The sequence below is a fragment of the Hemibagrus wyckioides genome, linkage group LG19 (assembly GCF_019097595.1).
Source record: "Hemibagrus wyckioides isolate EC202008001 linkage group LG19, SWU_Hwy_1.0, whole genome shotgun sequence".
NCBI lineage: Eukaryota > Metazoa > Chordata > Actinopteri > Siluriformes > Bagridae > Hemibagrus > Hemibagrus wyckioides.
In genome coordinates this window covers 21582501-21602500 of record NC_080728.1, presented here as the reverse complement: position 1 = coordinate 21602500, position 20000 = coordinate 21582501, and the positions used below count along the sequence as shown (strand labels likewise).

At 42.6% G+C, this 20000-nt stretch overlaps 1 protein-coding gene across 10 annotated transcripts in view; it reads right to left on the bottom strand.

Moving 5' to 3' along the window:
- ppp1r12a (protein phosphatase 1, regulatory subunit 12A) overlaps positions 1-20000 on the bottom strand; it is an 85689-nt gene that overhangs the window by 37835 nt on the left and 27854 nt on the right. For all 10 annotated transcript variants that reach the window (XM_058417122.1, XM_058417120.1, XM_058417118.1 and 7 more), the window contains exons 2-6: positions 4076-4206; positions 2287-2405; positions 1532-1691; positions 1249-1393; positions 647-721 (exon numbers count right to left, since the gene is read on the bottom strand). In XM_058417122.1, the coding sequence (XP_058273105.1) occupies positions 647-721; positions 1249-1393; positions 1532-1691; positions 2287-2405; positions 4076-4206 (630 nt within the window). The remainder of the gene's footprint in view (positions 1-646; positions 722-1248; positions 1394-1531; positions 1692-2286; positions 2406-4075; positions 4207-20000) is intronic.

Here is a 20000-nt window from a genome sequence, read left to right as displayed (position 1 = left end):
TGATGTATATGATGGTGTGTATGATGGTGTGTATGACGGTGTGTATGACGGTGTGTATGATGTATATGACGGTGTGTATGATGGTGTGTATGATGGTGTGTATGATGTATATGACGGTGTGTATGATGTATATGATGGTGTGTATGATGGTGTGTATGATGTATATGATGGTGTGTATGATGGTGTGTATGATGTATATGATGGTGTGTAAGATGTATATGATGTATATGATAGTGTGTTTGATGTATATGATGGTGTGTATGATGGTGTGTATGATGTATATGATGGTGTGTATGATGTATATGATGGTGTGTATGATGTATATGATAGTGTGTATGATGTATATGATGGTGTATATGATGGTGTGTATGATGTATATGATGGTGTGTATGATGGTGTGTATGATGTATATGATGTATATGATAGTGTGTATGATGTATATGATGGTGTGTATGATGGTGTGTATGATGTATATGATAGTGTGTATGATGTATATGATGGTGTGTATGATGTATATGATAGTGTGTATGATGTATATGATGGTGTGTATGATGTATATGATGGTGTGTATGATGTATATGATAGTGTGTATGATGTATATGATGGTGTGTATGATGGTGATGTAACATTCAGACTCAAATCTCACCAGATTCTGTTTCTTTTGTAACTCTTCTAAATATCCCAGAACATCTTCATCGGCCACATCGAACGCCGTCTGACCCTGAACACACACAAACACACACAAATCACTACATTTATTTTACATTTTATTTACATTTACATTGTCAATTATTTACATTAAAACATTTTATTATGAGAACACAATTATATTATATTCATCCAATCATCTCACACATCCATCTGTCCGGTCATCTATCCATCCATCCAGTTTATTCATCATATCATAACATTCATTAATTTATTTATTAATTCATCAGGACATTTATTTAAAAATCTACGTATACATTAATTTAACTACTCAATCCATCCTGCACATATCCATCCTTCCTTGATCCATCCACCCTTCCATACATTTACCTACCGACATATCCATTCAACTATCTATCCAACCATCCGTCTATCCAACCACCCACCCATGTGTTTATTTACACGTGCATCCATCTATCCACCTGCTGATTTGTTTATCCAGCTGTTCATTATAAATTCAGCATCTGATCACTCCCTGTGTCCCACTGACCATACACTGACCGGACCCTGATGAGACAGTGTTTAATAGAGATTAATTACCACTTTATTAACGACGTCCATGTCACACAGGTTCTCCACCAGGATCCTGCAGGCTTCATCCTTCCCCCAGTGAGCAGCAGCATGAAGAGGAGTCCAGCCGTCATAATCTTTAATATTTACATCATAACCTGCCTGGATTAAAAGCCTGAAACACACACACACATTTAAAATAATAACCACAGCTGTGTGTAAGAATGCTCAGGGTCCTAAAGCTCACCATGTCACATCACATACTGCATCATTCACTTGTTATAAATAAATCTAAACCTAAATTATTCCTCACTTTAAAACCTCTGTGTAGCCTTTAGCAGCAGCCACGTGCAGCGCCGTTCCTCCTGACTTGGTGTGCCGGACATCGCTTATTTGCCCACTATTTAGCCACTGACGAGCATCACGTAGCATGATGCGCTCCTCCTCCTTCCTCGCTGCCTCTATATCCACACCTTCAGAAGAAAAAAACAGAAAAAGAAAAAAAAATATCTTCACAAAGAGAAAAATTCCCAGAAATAATCCAATTCACCATGTACAGAAAAAACCCTCGAACATTGTGTCTTAGACTTTTATTTTGCAAATGAAGAATAAATCTAGAGACAACTAAAAACAAACAAATAAAAAAACAAAACAAAAATTAAAGAAACTGAAGACAATAAATAAAAGCAACAAACAAAAACTGAAACCAAAACCAATAAATCAAAATAAAATAAATATTTTTAATTAACAATTAAAATATATAAATTAATTTAAATTATTAAAAATATTAATTTTCCCCTCTATTCTTTTTTAAACACTTTCTTATTTTTTAAACACTACTCTTCCCTTCTTTATTTTTATTCCTTCCTTCACATGGTCTCCTCTCTTGTTTAATTTCTCCATTTTGTATTTGGTGGATTTTTGAGGTTTTTTTTTTAAAGCACAGAATGCAGTTTTGTGAGTGAGTTGTCACAAGCCCCGCCCCCTTGACCTCCTGACAAGCTTTTATTGGCTGGAACATGAGTCCTAATATGGGTGGAGTGTAAAGTAAATGAATTTAATGAGCACCTTGTCGGTTGATTTCATTTTTCAGCAGCTCCTCCATGGCTTCTTCCTCTGCGATGTCCAGCGGTGTCTCTCCCTCACTGTTAACCACGCCCACATTCGCACCCTCGCTGATCAAATACCTGCACACACACACACAATTTTAATAACAATGTTATTATAGAGTAGACTGGAGTCAGGGACAGAGTTCAGTCCCTAAAAAGCATATCTACACTACTCACAAAAAGTTAAGGATATTCTGAACAGACAGACAGGTAGAGATGGGCAGAAACAGAGACAGACAGACAGGTAGAGATGGGCAGAAACAGAGACAGACAGACAGGTAGAGATGGGCAGAAACAGACAGACAGGTAGAGATGGGCAGAAACAGAGACAGACAGGTAGAGATGGGCAGAAACAGACAGACAGGTAGAGATGGGCAGAAACAGAGACAGACAGACAGGTAGAGATGGGCAGAAACAGAGACAGACAGACAGGTAGAGATGGGCAGAAACAGACAGACAGGTAGAGATGGGCAGAAACAGACAGACAGGTAGAGATGGGCAGAAACAGACACAGACAGACAGGTAGAGATGGGCAGAAACAGACAGACAGGTAGAGATGGGCAGAAACAGAGACAGACAGACAGGTAGAGATGGGCAGAAACAGAGACAGACAGACAGGTAGAGATGGGCAGAAACAGAGACAGACAGACAGGTAGAGATGGGCAGAAACAGAGACAGACAGACAGGTAGAGATGGGCAGAAACAGAGACAGACAGACAGGTAGAGATGGGCAGAAACAGAGACAGACAGACAGGTAGAGATGGGCAGAAACAGAGACAGACAGACAGGTAGAGATGGGCAGAAACAGACAGACAGACAGGTAGAGATGGGCAGAAACAGAGACAGACAGACAGGTAGAGATGGGCAGAAACAGAGACAGACAGACAGGTAGAGATGGGCAGAAACAGACAGACAGGTAGAGATGGGCAGAAACAGAGACAGACAGACAGGTAGAGATGGGCAGAAACAGAGACAGACAGACAGGTAGAGATGGGCAGAAACAGAGACAGACAGACAGGTAGAGATGGGCAGAAACAGAGACAGACAGACAGGTAGAGATGGGCAGAAACAGAGACAGACAGACAGGTAGAGATGGGCAGAAACAGACAGACAGGTAGAGATGGGCAGAAACAGACAGACAGGTAGAGATGGGCAGAAACAGAGACAGACAGGTAGAGATGGGCAGAAACAGACAGACGGTGCAAGTAGAGACAAATAGACTGAGAGGTTTTTATTTCTTATTATAATTATCATGGAGTCATTATTATGCATTGTGTAAAAGTCACTGTGTGTGTGTGTGTGTGTGTGTGTGTGTGTGTGTGTGTGTGTGTGTGTGTGTGTAAGGAGGACGGTAAGGACATTTAACTAGGACAGACTGTAAGCAGATTCTGTCCTCAATAACACCACCAACACACACACTGACCGGCTCCAACAAACTGTGTGGCAGACAGGTCAGGAAACAGACAGACAGACAGACAGACGGGTATGTAACAATACATTGAGTAATGAGACAGACAGACAGGTAGGTCATGAGACAGTGAGACAAGCATTAGGTGAGACAGGTATTTTACAAGGCAGACAAACAAGAAGCAACAGACAGACAGACAGGCTGAAACAGACTGGAGGAGGAGAGTGCATGGAGTAAAAGTATTGGCACCCCAGGGTCTGACCATAGGCACATACACAAATATAGGAGGTGGTGTAAAAGTATTGCCCCCCTCGAGGTGTCAGGCTGCCCGTGTACTCACTCCGCGATGTCCAGGTATCCACAGGACGCAGCAGCATGCAGGGGGATCCATCCCTCGTTATCCGGCTGATTGATGCAGGCGCCGTGTTCCACCAGGAACGTCACCATGTCCACGTTATCATCTATACACGCCTGGACATAACACACACACACACATCAACACACTGAAGGGCTTTCATTAGGTGCTGTGTGTGTCTCATTATCTACCTAGGCTACCTACAGGGAGTGTAGGAGTAGTGACAACACTGTGAGAGGTGTGTGTGTGTGTGTGTGTGTGTGTGTAAGTAAAAGTTTGGGAGAAAAAAAGAAAGGGAATGGATAAAAGGAAAAAAATCATAAACAATAACAAAATATTGAGACAGAACACACACACACACACCCCCCATATCAGAGTCTGGCGTTGCTGTGACAAAGCACCAACAAAAAAATACAACACACACACACACACACGGCTGGAATCAGTGCCCAAATTTGGCTGCAGTGCATGAGAATACAGACTGTGTGTGTGTGTGTGTGTGTGGTAGCAGGTGGAGAAGTTGATGAGTGTGTGGGGAGTTCACATAGCTCTGTACAGGATTGTGCACTGTGTACAGGATGAACCTCACACACACACACACACACACACACACTGTACAAGGAGAAGTAGGAGGATGTGTGTGTGTTTTTTCTCTATAAGTGCTGCTGCTACAAAGATTACTAAAAATAGACACGTCTGAAAATCACATGAATACGCAGAAGCAGCAGCTCAACCTCCCACACACACACACACACACACACACACACACACAAAGGGACAGCCAGACAGACAGACATCAGAGAGAGAGAGAGAGAGAGAGTCAGGTGACAGTTAGATAAACAGAGAGACAGACAGAAAATCTGATTGCACTGCTGACACACTAATTTTAGATGCACACACACACACACACACACACACACACACTAATGTGTATTATGCTGTGATTCCTGAGTGTGTACACTTTTAGCTCACAAAGCACCGGTACAAATATAGATCAACTCACAGCTGAAATAACACACACACACACACACACGGCTGGACTCTCAGGTCAACAACACAGCATTATTATGAATACCACACTGTCACTTCATACAGTCTGTGTGTGTGTGTGTGTGTGTGTGTGTGTGTGTGTGTGTGTGTGTGTAATGACATTCTGCACCACTAGAGCGTGCTACTGAGTGACAATCATTATTATTATACATCATCTTACACACATTCTAAACTTTATACATACAGCAGGTAAAGACAGACAGACAGAGAGAGAAAAAGGAGACAGACAGAGATGTAGACAAACAGAGAGACTCATTGTCCAGTCATCACTCAGTACTCCATCAGACTCCAAAAGCACTCAGGTCCAACATCAATTAATCTGAATATTAATTAGATAGAGGAAGAGAAACCAAGCATTTTAATCTCTCTCTCTCTCTCATAAAATCAGATAGATATAGAGCAAGTCCAGCATGGTCACACACACACAGTTCGTTTACTAGAATTTTTCATCATGTATGTCAAGAATTCTAGGCAGCAAACCGCTCCCATACACACAAGAGAGAATACACACATCTGTCTGTCTGTCTGCACGCCTCTCTCTCTATCTGTCTGCACTCCACTCTCTCTGTCTGTGTGGGCGACAGACAGAGCGGGGGAGGCAGACACAGACAGACAGACAGAGAGAGAGTGGGTGGGGGGGCAGACACAGACGAACAGAAACAGGCAGAAACGGACAGAGAGAGAGTGTGTGTGTGTGTGTGTGTGTGAGAGAGAGAGAGAGAAACAGTGAGGGGGGGCTGGACAGAGGAGTTTGTACTTCTCTCTTTGTGGTTTCTCAGTAAGACACTGAGCTGTAATGTAACAGAGCAGGAACTTTCCTGTTACGTAACAATAAACGGTTAAATACTGCTAAGTGAAGGAGTGTAAGATAAAGGAGTGTATGATGGAGAGATAGGTGTGGTGTAAGAGGAATAAAGCACTGGTGTGTGTTAGGGAACTGGAGGCCGGCTCTGTGGTGATTCAGCAGAGTCTACAGCCAGACTGCAGGACTTCTGATAAAGTGCACACTTCCTTATAAAGGAAGAGGAGTGTGTGTGTGTGTGTGTGTGGGGCTATGACCCGATCCCTCTCTTCTTCTGCTCTGTATAGGCCACCTAGAGAGGCACTAGCAGGCTAACAGGAGCATTCCAGAGAGAAAATTCCCAGATAAGTAAGTGTGTGAAGCTCCCTAAGCACCGCCCCCAACCCCCCCTCCAACAACGACGACCGGCCCAACGTCAGGGGGAGAGCACCACTACTACCACAAAAGGAATTCCTTCACGCTGTGTGTGTGTGTGTGTGTGAGACAGAGAATAGGATGAGAGAGAGAGAGAATGCAGAAGTCTCCGCTGATGACCATATACGGACGTGGGATTCCCATGGAAAAAGAAAAAGGGCACAACAGGGGGACGAGTGAGAGAGAGAGAAAGAGAGAGAGAAAGAGAGAGAGAGAGAGAGAGAGAGAGAGAGAGAGAGAGATGAAGTGAAAATGAAATCTAATGAAAAAAGCTGTAAGCAGCGATGTGCGGGGTCCAAGCACTTTTCCTGCAGCGGCTCCTGACTCGGACCCTCTCACGTCCACTTCCTTTAACCATTTACTTTAACATTAACGCTCTCAAATGACCACTGAAATCTCATTGCTTCATGCAAACCAACAAGATTGCAAAAGTCAGTCTACTATTGATGGCCACACCCCCACTCTGACCTCATAACCCAGTCCTGTAGGTCCTGATGAAGTTCTGTTTGATTCCATCGAGCACTTGTAGAGTTACAGAGGCTGACTAATTTAGGCTCCGCCTCCTTTAATCTGACTGACATGCGGCAGCCATGATGTTTATAAATCTCTGAGTAGGTTCTGAGGATATCTGAGAGTCATGACCTGCTTAGACACAAGCTTGTGTGTGTGTCACACAGCTGCAGCTTGTTGAGATGTTTGAGATTTTTCTGCTCAATGTTCCTCCAGCACTCAGAGGAGCTGTCATATAAACAGAGTGAAGGAGAAGGTTCTCCTGTGTGTGTGTGTGTGTGTGTGTGTGTAAGTATCCACACCCTGCCTTCATCACCTCCTCACTCTGTTCCTCCAGACACATTAACGTCTCAGAAGATCTCAGAACCCTGACAGATCAGAGAACAATCAGAACATTGTCTGGAGGACAACTTATTCCCAAAAACATTGTCATGAGGAGCAACCAAGAGGACAAGAGGAAAAATGGACATGATGCTGCCACCATGCTTCAGTGTGAAGATCCAAAACCCTCAATCCAGATCAAATCCATTTACAAGCAAAGAACACTGCAAGGAACACATGGTGAGGAGATACAGCAAGGAACATGGGAAGGAACCTGAAGAAGCATAGCAAGAACCCAGAGATGAACACACAGAGGAATATGGTGAGGAGGTGAGGGACATGAGGAGGAGGTAAGGGACATCATGAGGAGGGTGAGGAACATGAGGAGGAAGAGGTAAGGGACATGAGGAGTAGGAGGAGAGGAGGAGGAGGAGCAGGAGGTGAGGACCATGAGAAAGAAGTGAGGAATATGAGGAGGAGGAGGAAGAGGTGAGGAACATGAGGAAGAAGTGAGGAATATGAGGAGGAGGAGGAAGAGGTGAGGAATATGAGGAGGAAGAGGTGAGGAACATGAGGAAGAAGTGAGGAATATGAGGAGGAGGAGGAGGTGAGGAACATGGTAAGAAAAGGTAAGGGACATTAGAAGATCAGAGACATGAGGAGGGAAGGGACATGATGAGAAGGGTGAAGGACATGAAGAGAAGCAGGAGGTGAGGAACATGAGGAGGAAGAGGTGAGGGACATGATGAGAAGGAGGAGGGGAGGAGGAGCAGGTGGTGAGGAACATGAAGAAGTGAGGAATATGAGGAGGAGGAGGAGGTGAGGAGCATGGTAAGAAAAGGTAAGGGACATGAGATCAGAGACATGAGGAGGTAAGGGACATGAGGACAAGGGTGAAGGACATGAGGGATTAACCATGACTAACATGGCGAGGAACATGTGAGGAGGTGAGGAACATGGCAAGAACTTCTACACAGAGAGAATAACACTGAGCAACACATCAAGGAGATCAGGTGCTGAGCAAAGCAGAGCACTCTTCATCCACTCAGATCTTCTCATTACTCACTAACTGTCTTCTGCTGGATTCCAGACAGAGGTGTGAAATTTCTATCTTTTAAAAAACAGTGAAGTTCATTTCAGGTCCAGGATGTACCATTGGGGGGGGGGGGGGGGTTCACGGCCCTGGTGTAAGCCTCATGCACAGAGGAGCGTGAGCCATATAGAGTGTGGAGCAAGTGTGTACACAACTGAGGGAGAATGTAAACACACTGCTGTGAGTTCATCCTGCAAACATCTCAGAGCTTCACACATCATCATCCACTTCATCAACCACATTATCTGATGATCAGGGATAAGCAGGAGACTGTGTGAGGAACACTGTGAGGAACAGAGTGAGGAACACAATGAGGAGGTGAGGAACAGAGTGAGGAACACAATGAGGAGGTGAGGAACAGAGTGAGGAACACAATGAGGAGGTGAGGAACAGAGTGAGGAACACAATGAGGAGGTGAAGAAAACAGTCTATTGTCTATCCCTTTATCCATCCACCAGCCTGAACTTTTATTACAATCATCCATTCTCCAATCCATCCATCAGTAACTTCATGTGTTTGTGTGAAGCTGTAAGGAGTGATATTTAAAAATATATAATAAAATATATGATAAAAAATCAGTCGTCTTTTGATATGAAAATGAAATAAAAAGAACAAGTGACTGTGTAAGAAAAAACAGAAAGGGAGCAGTTTCCTGATTACAGGTTAGTTTAAAGACACACACACACACACACACACACCTTTCAGGAGCAACATGCCAATTACACGCCGCACGCTCGGCTAGTTTCTAATATTAGCGCGTCACTCAGCCAGCACTTAGTGCTGAAGCGCAGGTGATGACATCACGCTGGAAGACGGAGGAGCCGTCACTCACTTCCTGTAAAATCCTGCAGCTGCACCGCTACACTAATCATTTCCACAGCAACTTCCAGCTCACACGAATGTGTAGGTGGAGATCAGGGAGGTGTTTATGTAGCGTGTGGAAGGAGTCTCCAGTTTCAGTCAAACAGAAAGAAGTGTATAAAGTGTGTGTGTGTGTGTGTGTGGTGGTTGTATGAGGTATGTGTATGGGGTGTGTGTGTGTGTGTGTTCAGTCAGGTGATTAAATACAGGAAACACACCTCAGCCATATTGTACACACTTTACACAAGACAAACAACACACAATACACACAATGAGGATCATTACGCAGGTATGTATGAGTCAGAGACAGGCGTGTGTGTGTGTGTGTGTGTGTGTGTGTGTGTCTGGGGTGCCAGCTGAAGAAACTAATCCCACTACAACAGACAGTGTAACTGCTGCTTGGTGTGAGTGAGTGTGTGAGTGAGTGTGTGTGTGTGTGTGTGTGTGTGTGTGAGTGAGAGAGAGAGAGAGAGAGAGAGAGAGATGGGGTTAGGAATCAAACTGCAAATTAACGAGCTGTTAAAAGAAAGATATCAGAAAAGTCAAGTCATATGGAGGCATGGTCAAGGGGGCGGGGCTTCCAGGGAGTCAGTTTGTTAATGTTGTATGCTTTACTGTGCCTCTGTGTGTGTGTGTTTGTGTATGCTGTGTTTGAGTGTTTGGGGTGTGTATGTGTATGCTGTGTGTGTGTGTATGGTGTGTGCGTGAGTTTGGGGTGTGTGTGTATGGTGTGTATGTGTGAGTTTGAGGTGTGTGTGTGTATGGTGTGTGTGAAAGTTTAGAGTGTGTATGTATGATGCGTGTGAGAGTTTAGAGTGTGTGTGTATGGTGTGTGAGAGTTTGGGGTGTGTGTATGGTGTGTGTGTGTATGGTGTGTGCGTGTATGAGTTTGGGGGGTGTGTGTATGGTGTGGGTGTGTGTGTGTGAGTTTGAGGTGTGTGTGTGTATGCTGTGTGTGTATGAGTTTGAGGTGTGTGTGTGTATGCTGTGTGTGTATGAGTTTGAGGTGTGTGTGTGTATGCTGTGTGTGTATGAGTTTGAGGTGTGTGTGTATGGTGTGTGTGAAAGTTTGGGGTGTGTGAGAGTTTAGAGTGTGTATGTATGATGCATGTGAGAGTTTAGGGTGTGTGTATGGTGTGTGTGTGTGAGTTTGAAGTGTGTGTGTATGGTGTGTGAGAGTTTGGGGTGTGTGTATGATGTGTGTGTGAGTTTGGGGTGTGTGTGTATGATGTGTGTGAGAGTTTGGGGTGTGTGTGTATGATGTGTGTGAGAGTTTGGGGTGTGTGTAGGGTGTGTGTGAGAGTTTGGGGTGTGTATATATGATGCGTGTGAGAGTTTGGGGTGTGAGAGTTTGGGGTGTGTGTAGGGTGTGTGTGAGAGTTTGGGGGGTGTGTATGGTGTGGGGTATGTGTATGATGTGTGTGAGAGTTTGGGGTGGTTGTATGAGGTGTGTGTGTGGTGGTTGTATGAGGAGTGTGTGTGTGTGTGTGGTGGTTGTATGAGGGGTGTGTGTGTGTGTGTGTGTGTGTGTGTGTGTGTGTGTGGTGGTTGTATGAGGGGTGTGTGTGTGTGTGTGTGGTGGTTGTATGAGGTGTGTGTGTGTGTGTGTGTGGTGGTTGTATGAGGGGTGTGTGTGTGTGTGTGTGGTGGTTGTATGAGGGGTGTGTGTGTGTGTGTGTGGTGGTTGTATGAGGTGTGTGTGTGCGTGTGTGTGGTGGTTGTATGAGGTGTGTGTGTGTGTGTGTGTCAGTCAGTTCATGTGCTATATGTTTTCCTGCTGTTGGATGAGCTCTGAGGGAGGAAGCGCAGTACTGTGGTGTTCCCTTCAGACTGATGGAGAGAGAAAACATTCCCCAATTTCCAAGAGTCAGAATTCCCAGTTTGGGAAGCGATTTCTTTTATTTTTCTTTACGAGTGACGTACAAAAAGGTCATCAGGTCTGGACAATATAGATACATCATCACACCTGCAGAGAAGACCTTGAGCTCACACACACACACACACACACACACACACACACACACACAGAATTCTTTCCTGACTCCTGCCTGAACACAGAGCCAAAAAAAGGCAAGTGTTCTCCTCACACATGGACCATTATATAACATTATATTATATAACACACACACACACACACACACACACAACGCCTTAAACAGCAAGAGTTATATTATAATAAAATAATAAAGGTTCATTTTATTATTCCAAAAACTCATCCATAATTATCTAAACATTTACTATAAACATCTCAAACTTTTATCTATACATATAATATTTAATGAATTAAAATAGAATTATAGAAAAATGAAAATCAAAATAATTTAGTCACAGTATATTTTTGTTTATTTATCTGAAGATATTTATCTGAATTTATTTATTTATTCATCTGAATAGTTTCAGGAATTAACTTAAATATTTATTCATTATATACATTACATATATATTCATTCAATCAAATATATATTCATTAACTCATTGAATTATTTATTTATTGGTTTGTTTGTTTTTTGACAAGATAGTTCAAAGGTCAGCATTTTGTTTTGTTTTTAACCGGTTTTATAATTCTGAGCCAAGTTTAAAGCAATAAAACAATATTACCTTTCTTTAAAACAGAAATAAACAAACAATTTACTACAATTAAGTGATTATTAAACCAAACGAGTGAGAATTTAATTATAAAATAAAATTTACTGATGTAGTAAAAAAAAAAAAATTAATTTAAAACAATTTAGAATTTTATCATTATATAACTGTGTTTAATTTTTAACATCTGGCAACGTGTTAAAATTAAATGTTTTAAAACTCAAAAAAATTGTATATTAACTAATTAATAAATTAGTTACTATTTAATTGTAAATATACTTAAAATTATTTGTAAAAATTATTTAAAAAGAAAGAAATAAACTAAGTCCACCATCATAATGCATCAAATCATCATATATTCATAAGAGAACATGAATATTCACTCGAGGATTATGAGGACATTTGCATATCATTTGCATATTTAAATGAACGGCTGGATCGTCTGCATTTCTGTCAGAACTTCAGCTGGATTCACTCCACACATTTCTGCTGCTAAATTAATAAACACACAAAACTCTGCTGATGAACAAACAAACAAATAAATAAAGTTAATGAATAACTCAGAGTTGAGAATTCTGTGTTTTAACTAGGGCTGAAACGATTCCTCGAGTAACTCAAATACAAAAAACTATCGAGGCAAAATGGTCACATGAAGGAAGTGATTTTTTAAATTAAAAAATAAATAAATAATTACAAATTAATTCACATGATGCATAATTAATGCTACCTATTAATTAAACTATTATTAATAAATTAACGAAAGCTGTATGCAATGACGCATGGTAATGTATATTGAAGAAGAAATTAGAATAACTGGGGCACGGTGCCAGGTAAGGAACAAGTACCACATTTCAGTCGTACAGAAATTTGTGGACGGTCCCTAAAATACCGCTTCCGAATGTCTGTCTAATGTCCGAATATCAGGCTAACTTCACCGTGTTAATATCCCATTCACACACAGTCCCCGCTTTAAGTCCACAGAGTCAACACAAGCTTCACACTTAGCTTAAATCAATATGAACGTTCACATTTAGCTTAAATCAACATGATTGCTAGCTGAAATTAAAGCCTGGATAAATGTCTGTGGATTGTTGGCTACATGTAGTGACTATTTAAGACCGTAAATCTGTATAGTGGCTAGTTATGATGTCCCTAAGTTTTGTAAAAGCCTAAGCGTCATTCATTTTGATAGCCTCACACTCTCTGTCTCACACACACACACACACAAGTATGTAGAGAGACATTTAAGCGGGTTTATTCTCCAAATAACTCTAATTTCATGTTACAGTAAAATGTGTTAAGAGATTTGATGTGTATGGACTCTTGTTCCAAGTTTTCCTTCCTGTCCACTAACTTTTGCCTCTTACAAAAACCATGAAGTCTTCCAGGAGGACAGTAAAGGCTTATGTCCTGCTTGAGCTGTAGTTAGACTGAAACCTCAAAATTAAGCTGCACAACATAAATGCAATGTTGAGGTATTATTATTATTATTATTATTATTTTGCTTTAGGTTGTACTATTTTTACCTTCTTTGAAGTAATTAAGTCTTTTTATTTATATATTTGTATTTGGAATGTCAGTTCAATGCACTAAATGTGTTTAGGTTTTATTTTCATTTTTCTAAATAGGAAACAATTTAGTTGTTCATTTTAAGAGACCTGTCTTATGTTCTCTTGCATATTTAGCATTCCTCTTTAATAAAGAAAAAGTACTTCCTATCCGATTACTGGATTAATCGATGGAATAATCTGTAGAATACTGGATTACTAAAATAATCGATAGCTGCAGCTCTAGTTTTAACGTCATTTCAGTGTTTAATAAATAAATAAAACTGAGTGTAACTCCACTGCAGCACACAGGACAAAAATACTGCCCTGATAGAACCCAGCACTCACTAACACACACACACACCAAACCTATTCCCCAGTGTGTGTGTACGCTGTGTACACTCTGTGTGTGTGTGTGTGTGTGTGCGCATGTAGGAGACAGTCTGAAGCCCAGGCACCTACACGTTCATCTAAGAGAGTGATGCATTCTTTACATTCCTGTACATCTGCATGCGCACACACCCCCCTCATTACCATTTCTAGACATACACACAGCTGAGGAGATTACACACACTATAAACTACACACACACACACACTACACACAGCTGAGGAGATTACACACACTATACACTACACACACACACACACACACTACACACAGCTGAGGAGATTACACACACTATACACTACACACACACACTACACACAGCTGAGGAGATTACACACACTATACACTACACACACACACACACACAGCTGAGGAGATTACACACACTATACACTACACAAACACACTACACAGCTGAGGAGATTACACACACACACACTACACACAGCTGAGGAGATTACACACACAAACACACTACACAGCTGAGGAGATTACACACACACACACTACACACAGCTGAGGAGATTACACACACAGACACTACACACACACACACACTACACACAGCTGAGGAGATTACACACACTATACACTACACACACACACAACACACAGCTGAGGAGATTACACACACTATACACTACACACACACACACACAGCTGAGGAGATTACACACACTATACACTACACACACACACTACACACAGCTGAGGAGATTACACACACAAACACACTACACAGCTGAGGAGATTACACACACACACACACTACACAGCTGAGGAGATTACACACACACACACTACACACAGCTGAGGAGATTACACACACACACACACACACACACTACACACAGCTGAGGAGATTACACACACACACACTACACACAGCTGAGGAGATTACACACACAGACACTACACACACACACTACACACAGCTGAGGAGATTACACACACTATACACTACACACACACACACTACACACAGCTGAGGAGATCACACACACACTATACACTACACACACACACTACACACAGCTGAGGAGATCACACACACACTATACACTACACACACACACACACTACACACAGCTGAGGAGATTACACACACTATACACTACACACACACACACTACACACAGCTGAGGAGATTACACACACAAACACACTACACAGCTGAGGAGATTACACACACACACACTACACACAGCTGAGGAGATTACACACACACACACACACACACACTACACACAGCTGAGGAGATTACACACACACACACACACACACACTACACACAGCTGAGGAGATTACACACACAAACACACTACACAGTTGAGGAGATTACACACACAGACACTACACACAGCTGAGGAGATTACACACACACACTGATGAGAATACAGCCCACTGACACACACACACACAATACACACAACAGCTGATGAGATTACACACACACACAAAGCTGATGAGATTACACACACACACACAAAGCTGATGAGATTACACACACACACACAAAGCTGATGAGATTACACACACACACACAAAGCTGATGAGATTACACACACACACACAGAGCTGATGAGATTACACACACACACAAAGCTGATGAGATTGCACACACACACACACACAAAGCTGATGAGATTACACACACACACACACAAAGCTGATGAGATTACACACACACACAAAGCTGATGAGATTACACACACACACAAAGCTGATGAGATTGCACACACACACAAAGCTGATGAGATTGCACACACACACACACACACAAAGCTGATGAGATTACACACACACACAAAGCTGATGAGATTACACACACACACACACAAAGCTGATGAGATTACACACACACACACAAAGCTGATGAGATTACACACACACACAAAGCTGATGAGATTACACACACACACACAAAGCTGATGAGATTACACACACACACACAAAGCTGATGAGATTACACACACACACACAAAGCTGATGAGATTACACACACACAAAGCTGATGAGATTACACACACACACACACAGAGCTGATGAGATTACACACACACACACAAAGCTGATGAGATTACACACACACACACAAAGCTGATGAGATTACACACACACACAAAGCTGATGAGATTACACACACACACACACACACACAAAGCTGATGAGATTACACACACACACAAAGCTGATGAGATTACACACACACACACAAAGCTGATGAGATTACACACACACACACACAAAGCTGATGAGATTACACACACACACAAAGCTGATGAGATTACACACACACACAAAGCTGATGAGATTACACACACACACAAAGCTGATGAGATTACACACACACACACAAAGCTGATGAGATTACACACACACACAAAGCTGATGAGATTACACACACACACACAGAGCTGATGAGATTACACACACACACACAAAGCTGATGAGATTACACACACACACAAAGCTGATGAGATTACACACACACACACACACAAAGCTGATGAGATTACACACACACACACACAAAGCTGATGAGATTACACACACACACACACAAAGCTGATGAGATTACACACACACACACACAAAGCTGATGAGATTACACACACACACACACAAAGCTGATGAGATTACACACACACACAAAGCTGATGAGATTACACACACACACACACAAAGCTGATGAGATTACACACACACACACAAAGCTGATGAGATTACACACACACACACACAAAGCTGATGAGATTACACACACACACACACAAAGCTGATGAGATTACACACACAAACAAAGCTGATGAGATTACACACACACACACACACACAGAGCTGATGAGATTACACACACACAAAACTGATGAGATTACACACACACAGAGCTGATGAGATTACACACACACACAAAGCTGATGAGATTACACACACACACACAGAGCTGATGAGATTACACACACACAGAGCTGATGAGATTACACACACACACACAGAGCTGATGAGATTACACACACACACAGAGCTGATGAGATTACACACACACACACAAAGCTGATGAGATTACACACACACACACAAAACTGATGAGATTACACACACACACACACAGAGCTGATGAGATTACACACACACACACACACACACACACACAAAGCTGATGAGATTACACACACACACAAAGCTGATGAGATTACACACACACACACACAGAGCTGATGAGATTACACACACACACACACACAAAGCTGATGAGATTACACACACACACAGAGCTGATGAGATTACACACACACACACACAAAGCTGATGAGATTACACACACACACACACACAAAGCTGATGAGATTACACACACACACACACACAAAGCTGATGAGATTACACACACACACACACAAAGCTGATGAGATTACACACACACAAAACTGATGAGATTACACACACACACAGAGCTGATGAGATTACACACACACACACAAAGCTGATGAGATTACACACACACACACAAAGCTGATGAGATTACACACACACACAAAACTGATGAGATTACACACACACACACACACAGAGCTGATGAGATTACACACACACACAAAGCTGATGAGATTACACACACACACACACAAAGCTGATGAGATTACACACACACAAAGCTGATGAGATTACACACACACACACACAGAGCTGATGAGATTACACACACACACACACAAAGCTGATGAGATTACACACACACACACACAGAGCTGATGAGATTACACACACACACACACAAAGCTGATGAGATTACACACACACACACACACAGACAGAGCTGATGAGATTACACACACACACAAAGCTGATGAGATTACACACACACACAGAGCTGATGAGATTACACACACACACAAAGCTGATGAGATTACACACACACACACACACACACAGAGCTGATGAGATTACACACACACACACACACACAGAGCTGATGAGATTACAGGCCACTGACACACACTATATCCTATAGAGCACTACTACACACACACACACACACAGCAGAAGATCCTATAGAGCACCGCTACACACACACACACCAGAAGATCCTATAGAGCACTACACACACACACACACACAGCAGAAGATCCTATAGAGCACTGCTACACACACAGCAGAAGATCCTATAGAGCACTGCTACACACACACACAGCAGAAGATCCTATAGAGCACTGCTACACACACACACACAGCAGAAGATCCTATAGAGCACTACACACACACACACACACAGCAGAAGATCCTATAGAGCACTGCTACACACACACACACAGCAGAAGATCCTATAGAGCACTACTACACACACAATACACACAGAAGAAGATCCTATAGAGCACTGCCACACACACACACACACACACAATACACACAGCAGAAGATCCTATAGAGCACTGCTATACACTACACACACTATACACACAGCAGAAGATCCTATAGAGCACTGCTACACACACACACACACAGCAGAAGATCCTATAGAGCACTGCTACACACACACACACACACAGCAGAAGATCCTATAGAGCACTGCTACACACACACACACACAGCAGAAGATCCTATAGAGCACTGCTACACACACACACACACAGCAGAAGATCCTATAGAGCACTGCTACACACACACACACACACAGCAGAAGATCCTATAGAGCACTGCTACACACACACACAATACACACAGCAGAAGATCCTATAGAGCACTACTACACACACACACACACAGCAGAAGATCCTATAGAGCACTGCTACACACACACACACACAGCAGAAGATCCTATAGAGCACTGCTACACACACACACAGCAGAAGATCCTATAGAGCACTACTACACACACACACAATACACACAGCAGAAGATCCTATAGAGCACTACTACACACACACACACACACAGCAGAAGATCCTATAGAGCACTACTACACACACACACACACAGCAGAAGATCCTATAGAGCACTGCTACACACACACACAGCAGAAGATCCTATAGAGCACTGCCACACACACACACAATACACACAGCAGAAGATCCTATAGAGCACTGCCACACACACACAATACACACAGCAGAAGATCCTATAGAGCACTGCCCCACACACACACACACAATACACACAGCAGAAGATCCTATAGAGGACTGCTACACACACACACACACACAGCGCAAGATCCTATAGAGCACTGCTACACACACACACAATACACACAGCAGAAGATCCTATAGAGCACTGCCACACACACACAATACACACAGCAGAAGATCCTATAGAGCACTGCCCCACACACACACACACAATACACACAGCAGAAGATCCTATAGAGGACTGCTACACACACACACACACACAGCGCAAGATCCTATAGAGCACTGCTACACACACACACAGCGCAAGATCCTATAGAGCACTACTACACACACACACAGCGCAAGATCCTATAGAGCACTGCTACACACACACAGCGCAAGATCCTATAGAGCACTGCTACACACACACACACACAGCAGAAGATCCTATAGAGCACTGCTACACACACACACAGCAGATCCTATAGAGCACTGCCACACACACACACACAGCAGAAGATCCTATAGAGCACTGCCACACACACACACACAAAGCAGAAGATCCTATAGAGCACTGCTACACACACACACACACACACACACAAAGCAGAAGATCCTATAGAGCACTACTACACACACACACACAGCAGAAGATCCTATAGAGCACTGCCACACACACACACACACACACACACAAAGCAGAAGATCCTATAGAGCACTACTACACACACACACAAAGCAGAAGATCCTATAGAGCACTACTACACACACACACACACAGCAGAAGATCCTATAGACCACTACTACACACACACAAAGCAGAAGATCCTATAGAGCACTGCCACACACACACACAAAGCAGAAGATCCTATAGAGCACTGCCACACACACACACACAAAGCAGAAGATCCTATAGAGCACTGCCACACACACACACACACACAGCAGAAGATCCTATAGAGCACTGCCACACACACACACACACAAAGCAGAAGATCCTATAGAGCACTGCTACACACACACACACACACAAAGCAGAAGATCCTATAGAGCACTACTACACACACACACACACACAGCAGAAGATCCTATAGAGCACTGCTACACACACACACACAAAGCAGAAGATCCTATAGAGCACTGCTACACACACACACAAAGCAGAAGATCCTATAGAGCACTGCTACACACACACACACACACACACACACACACACAGCAGAAGATCCTA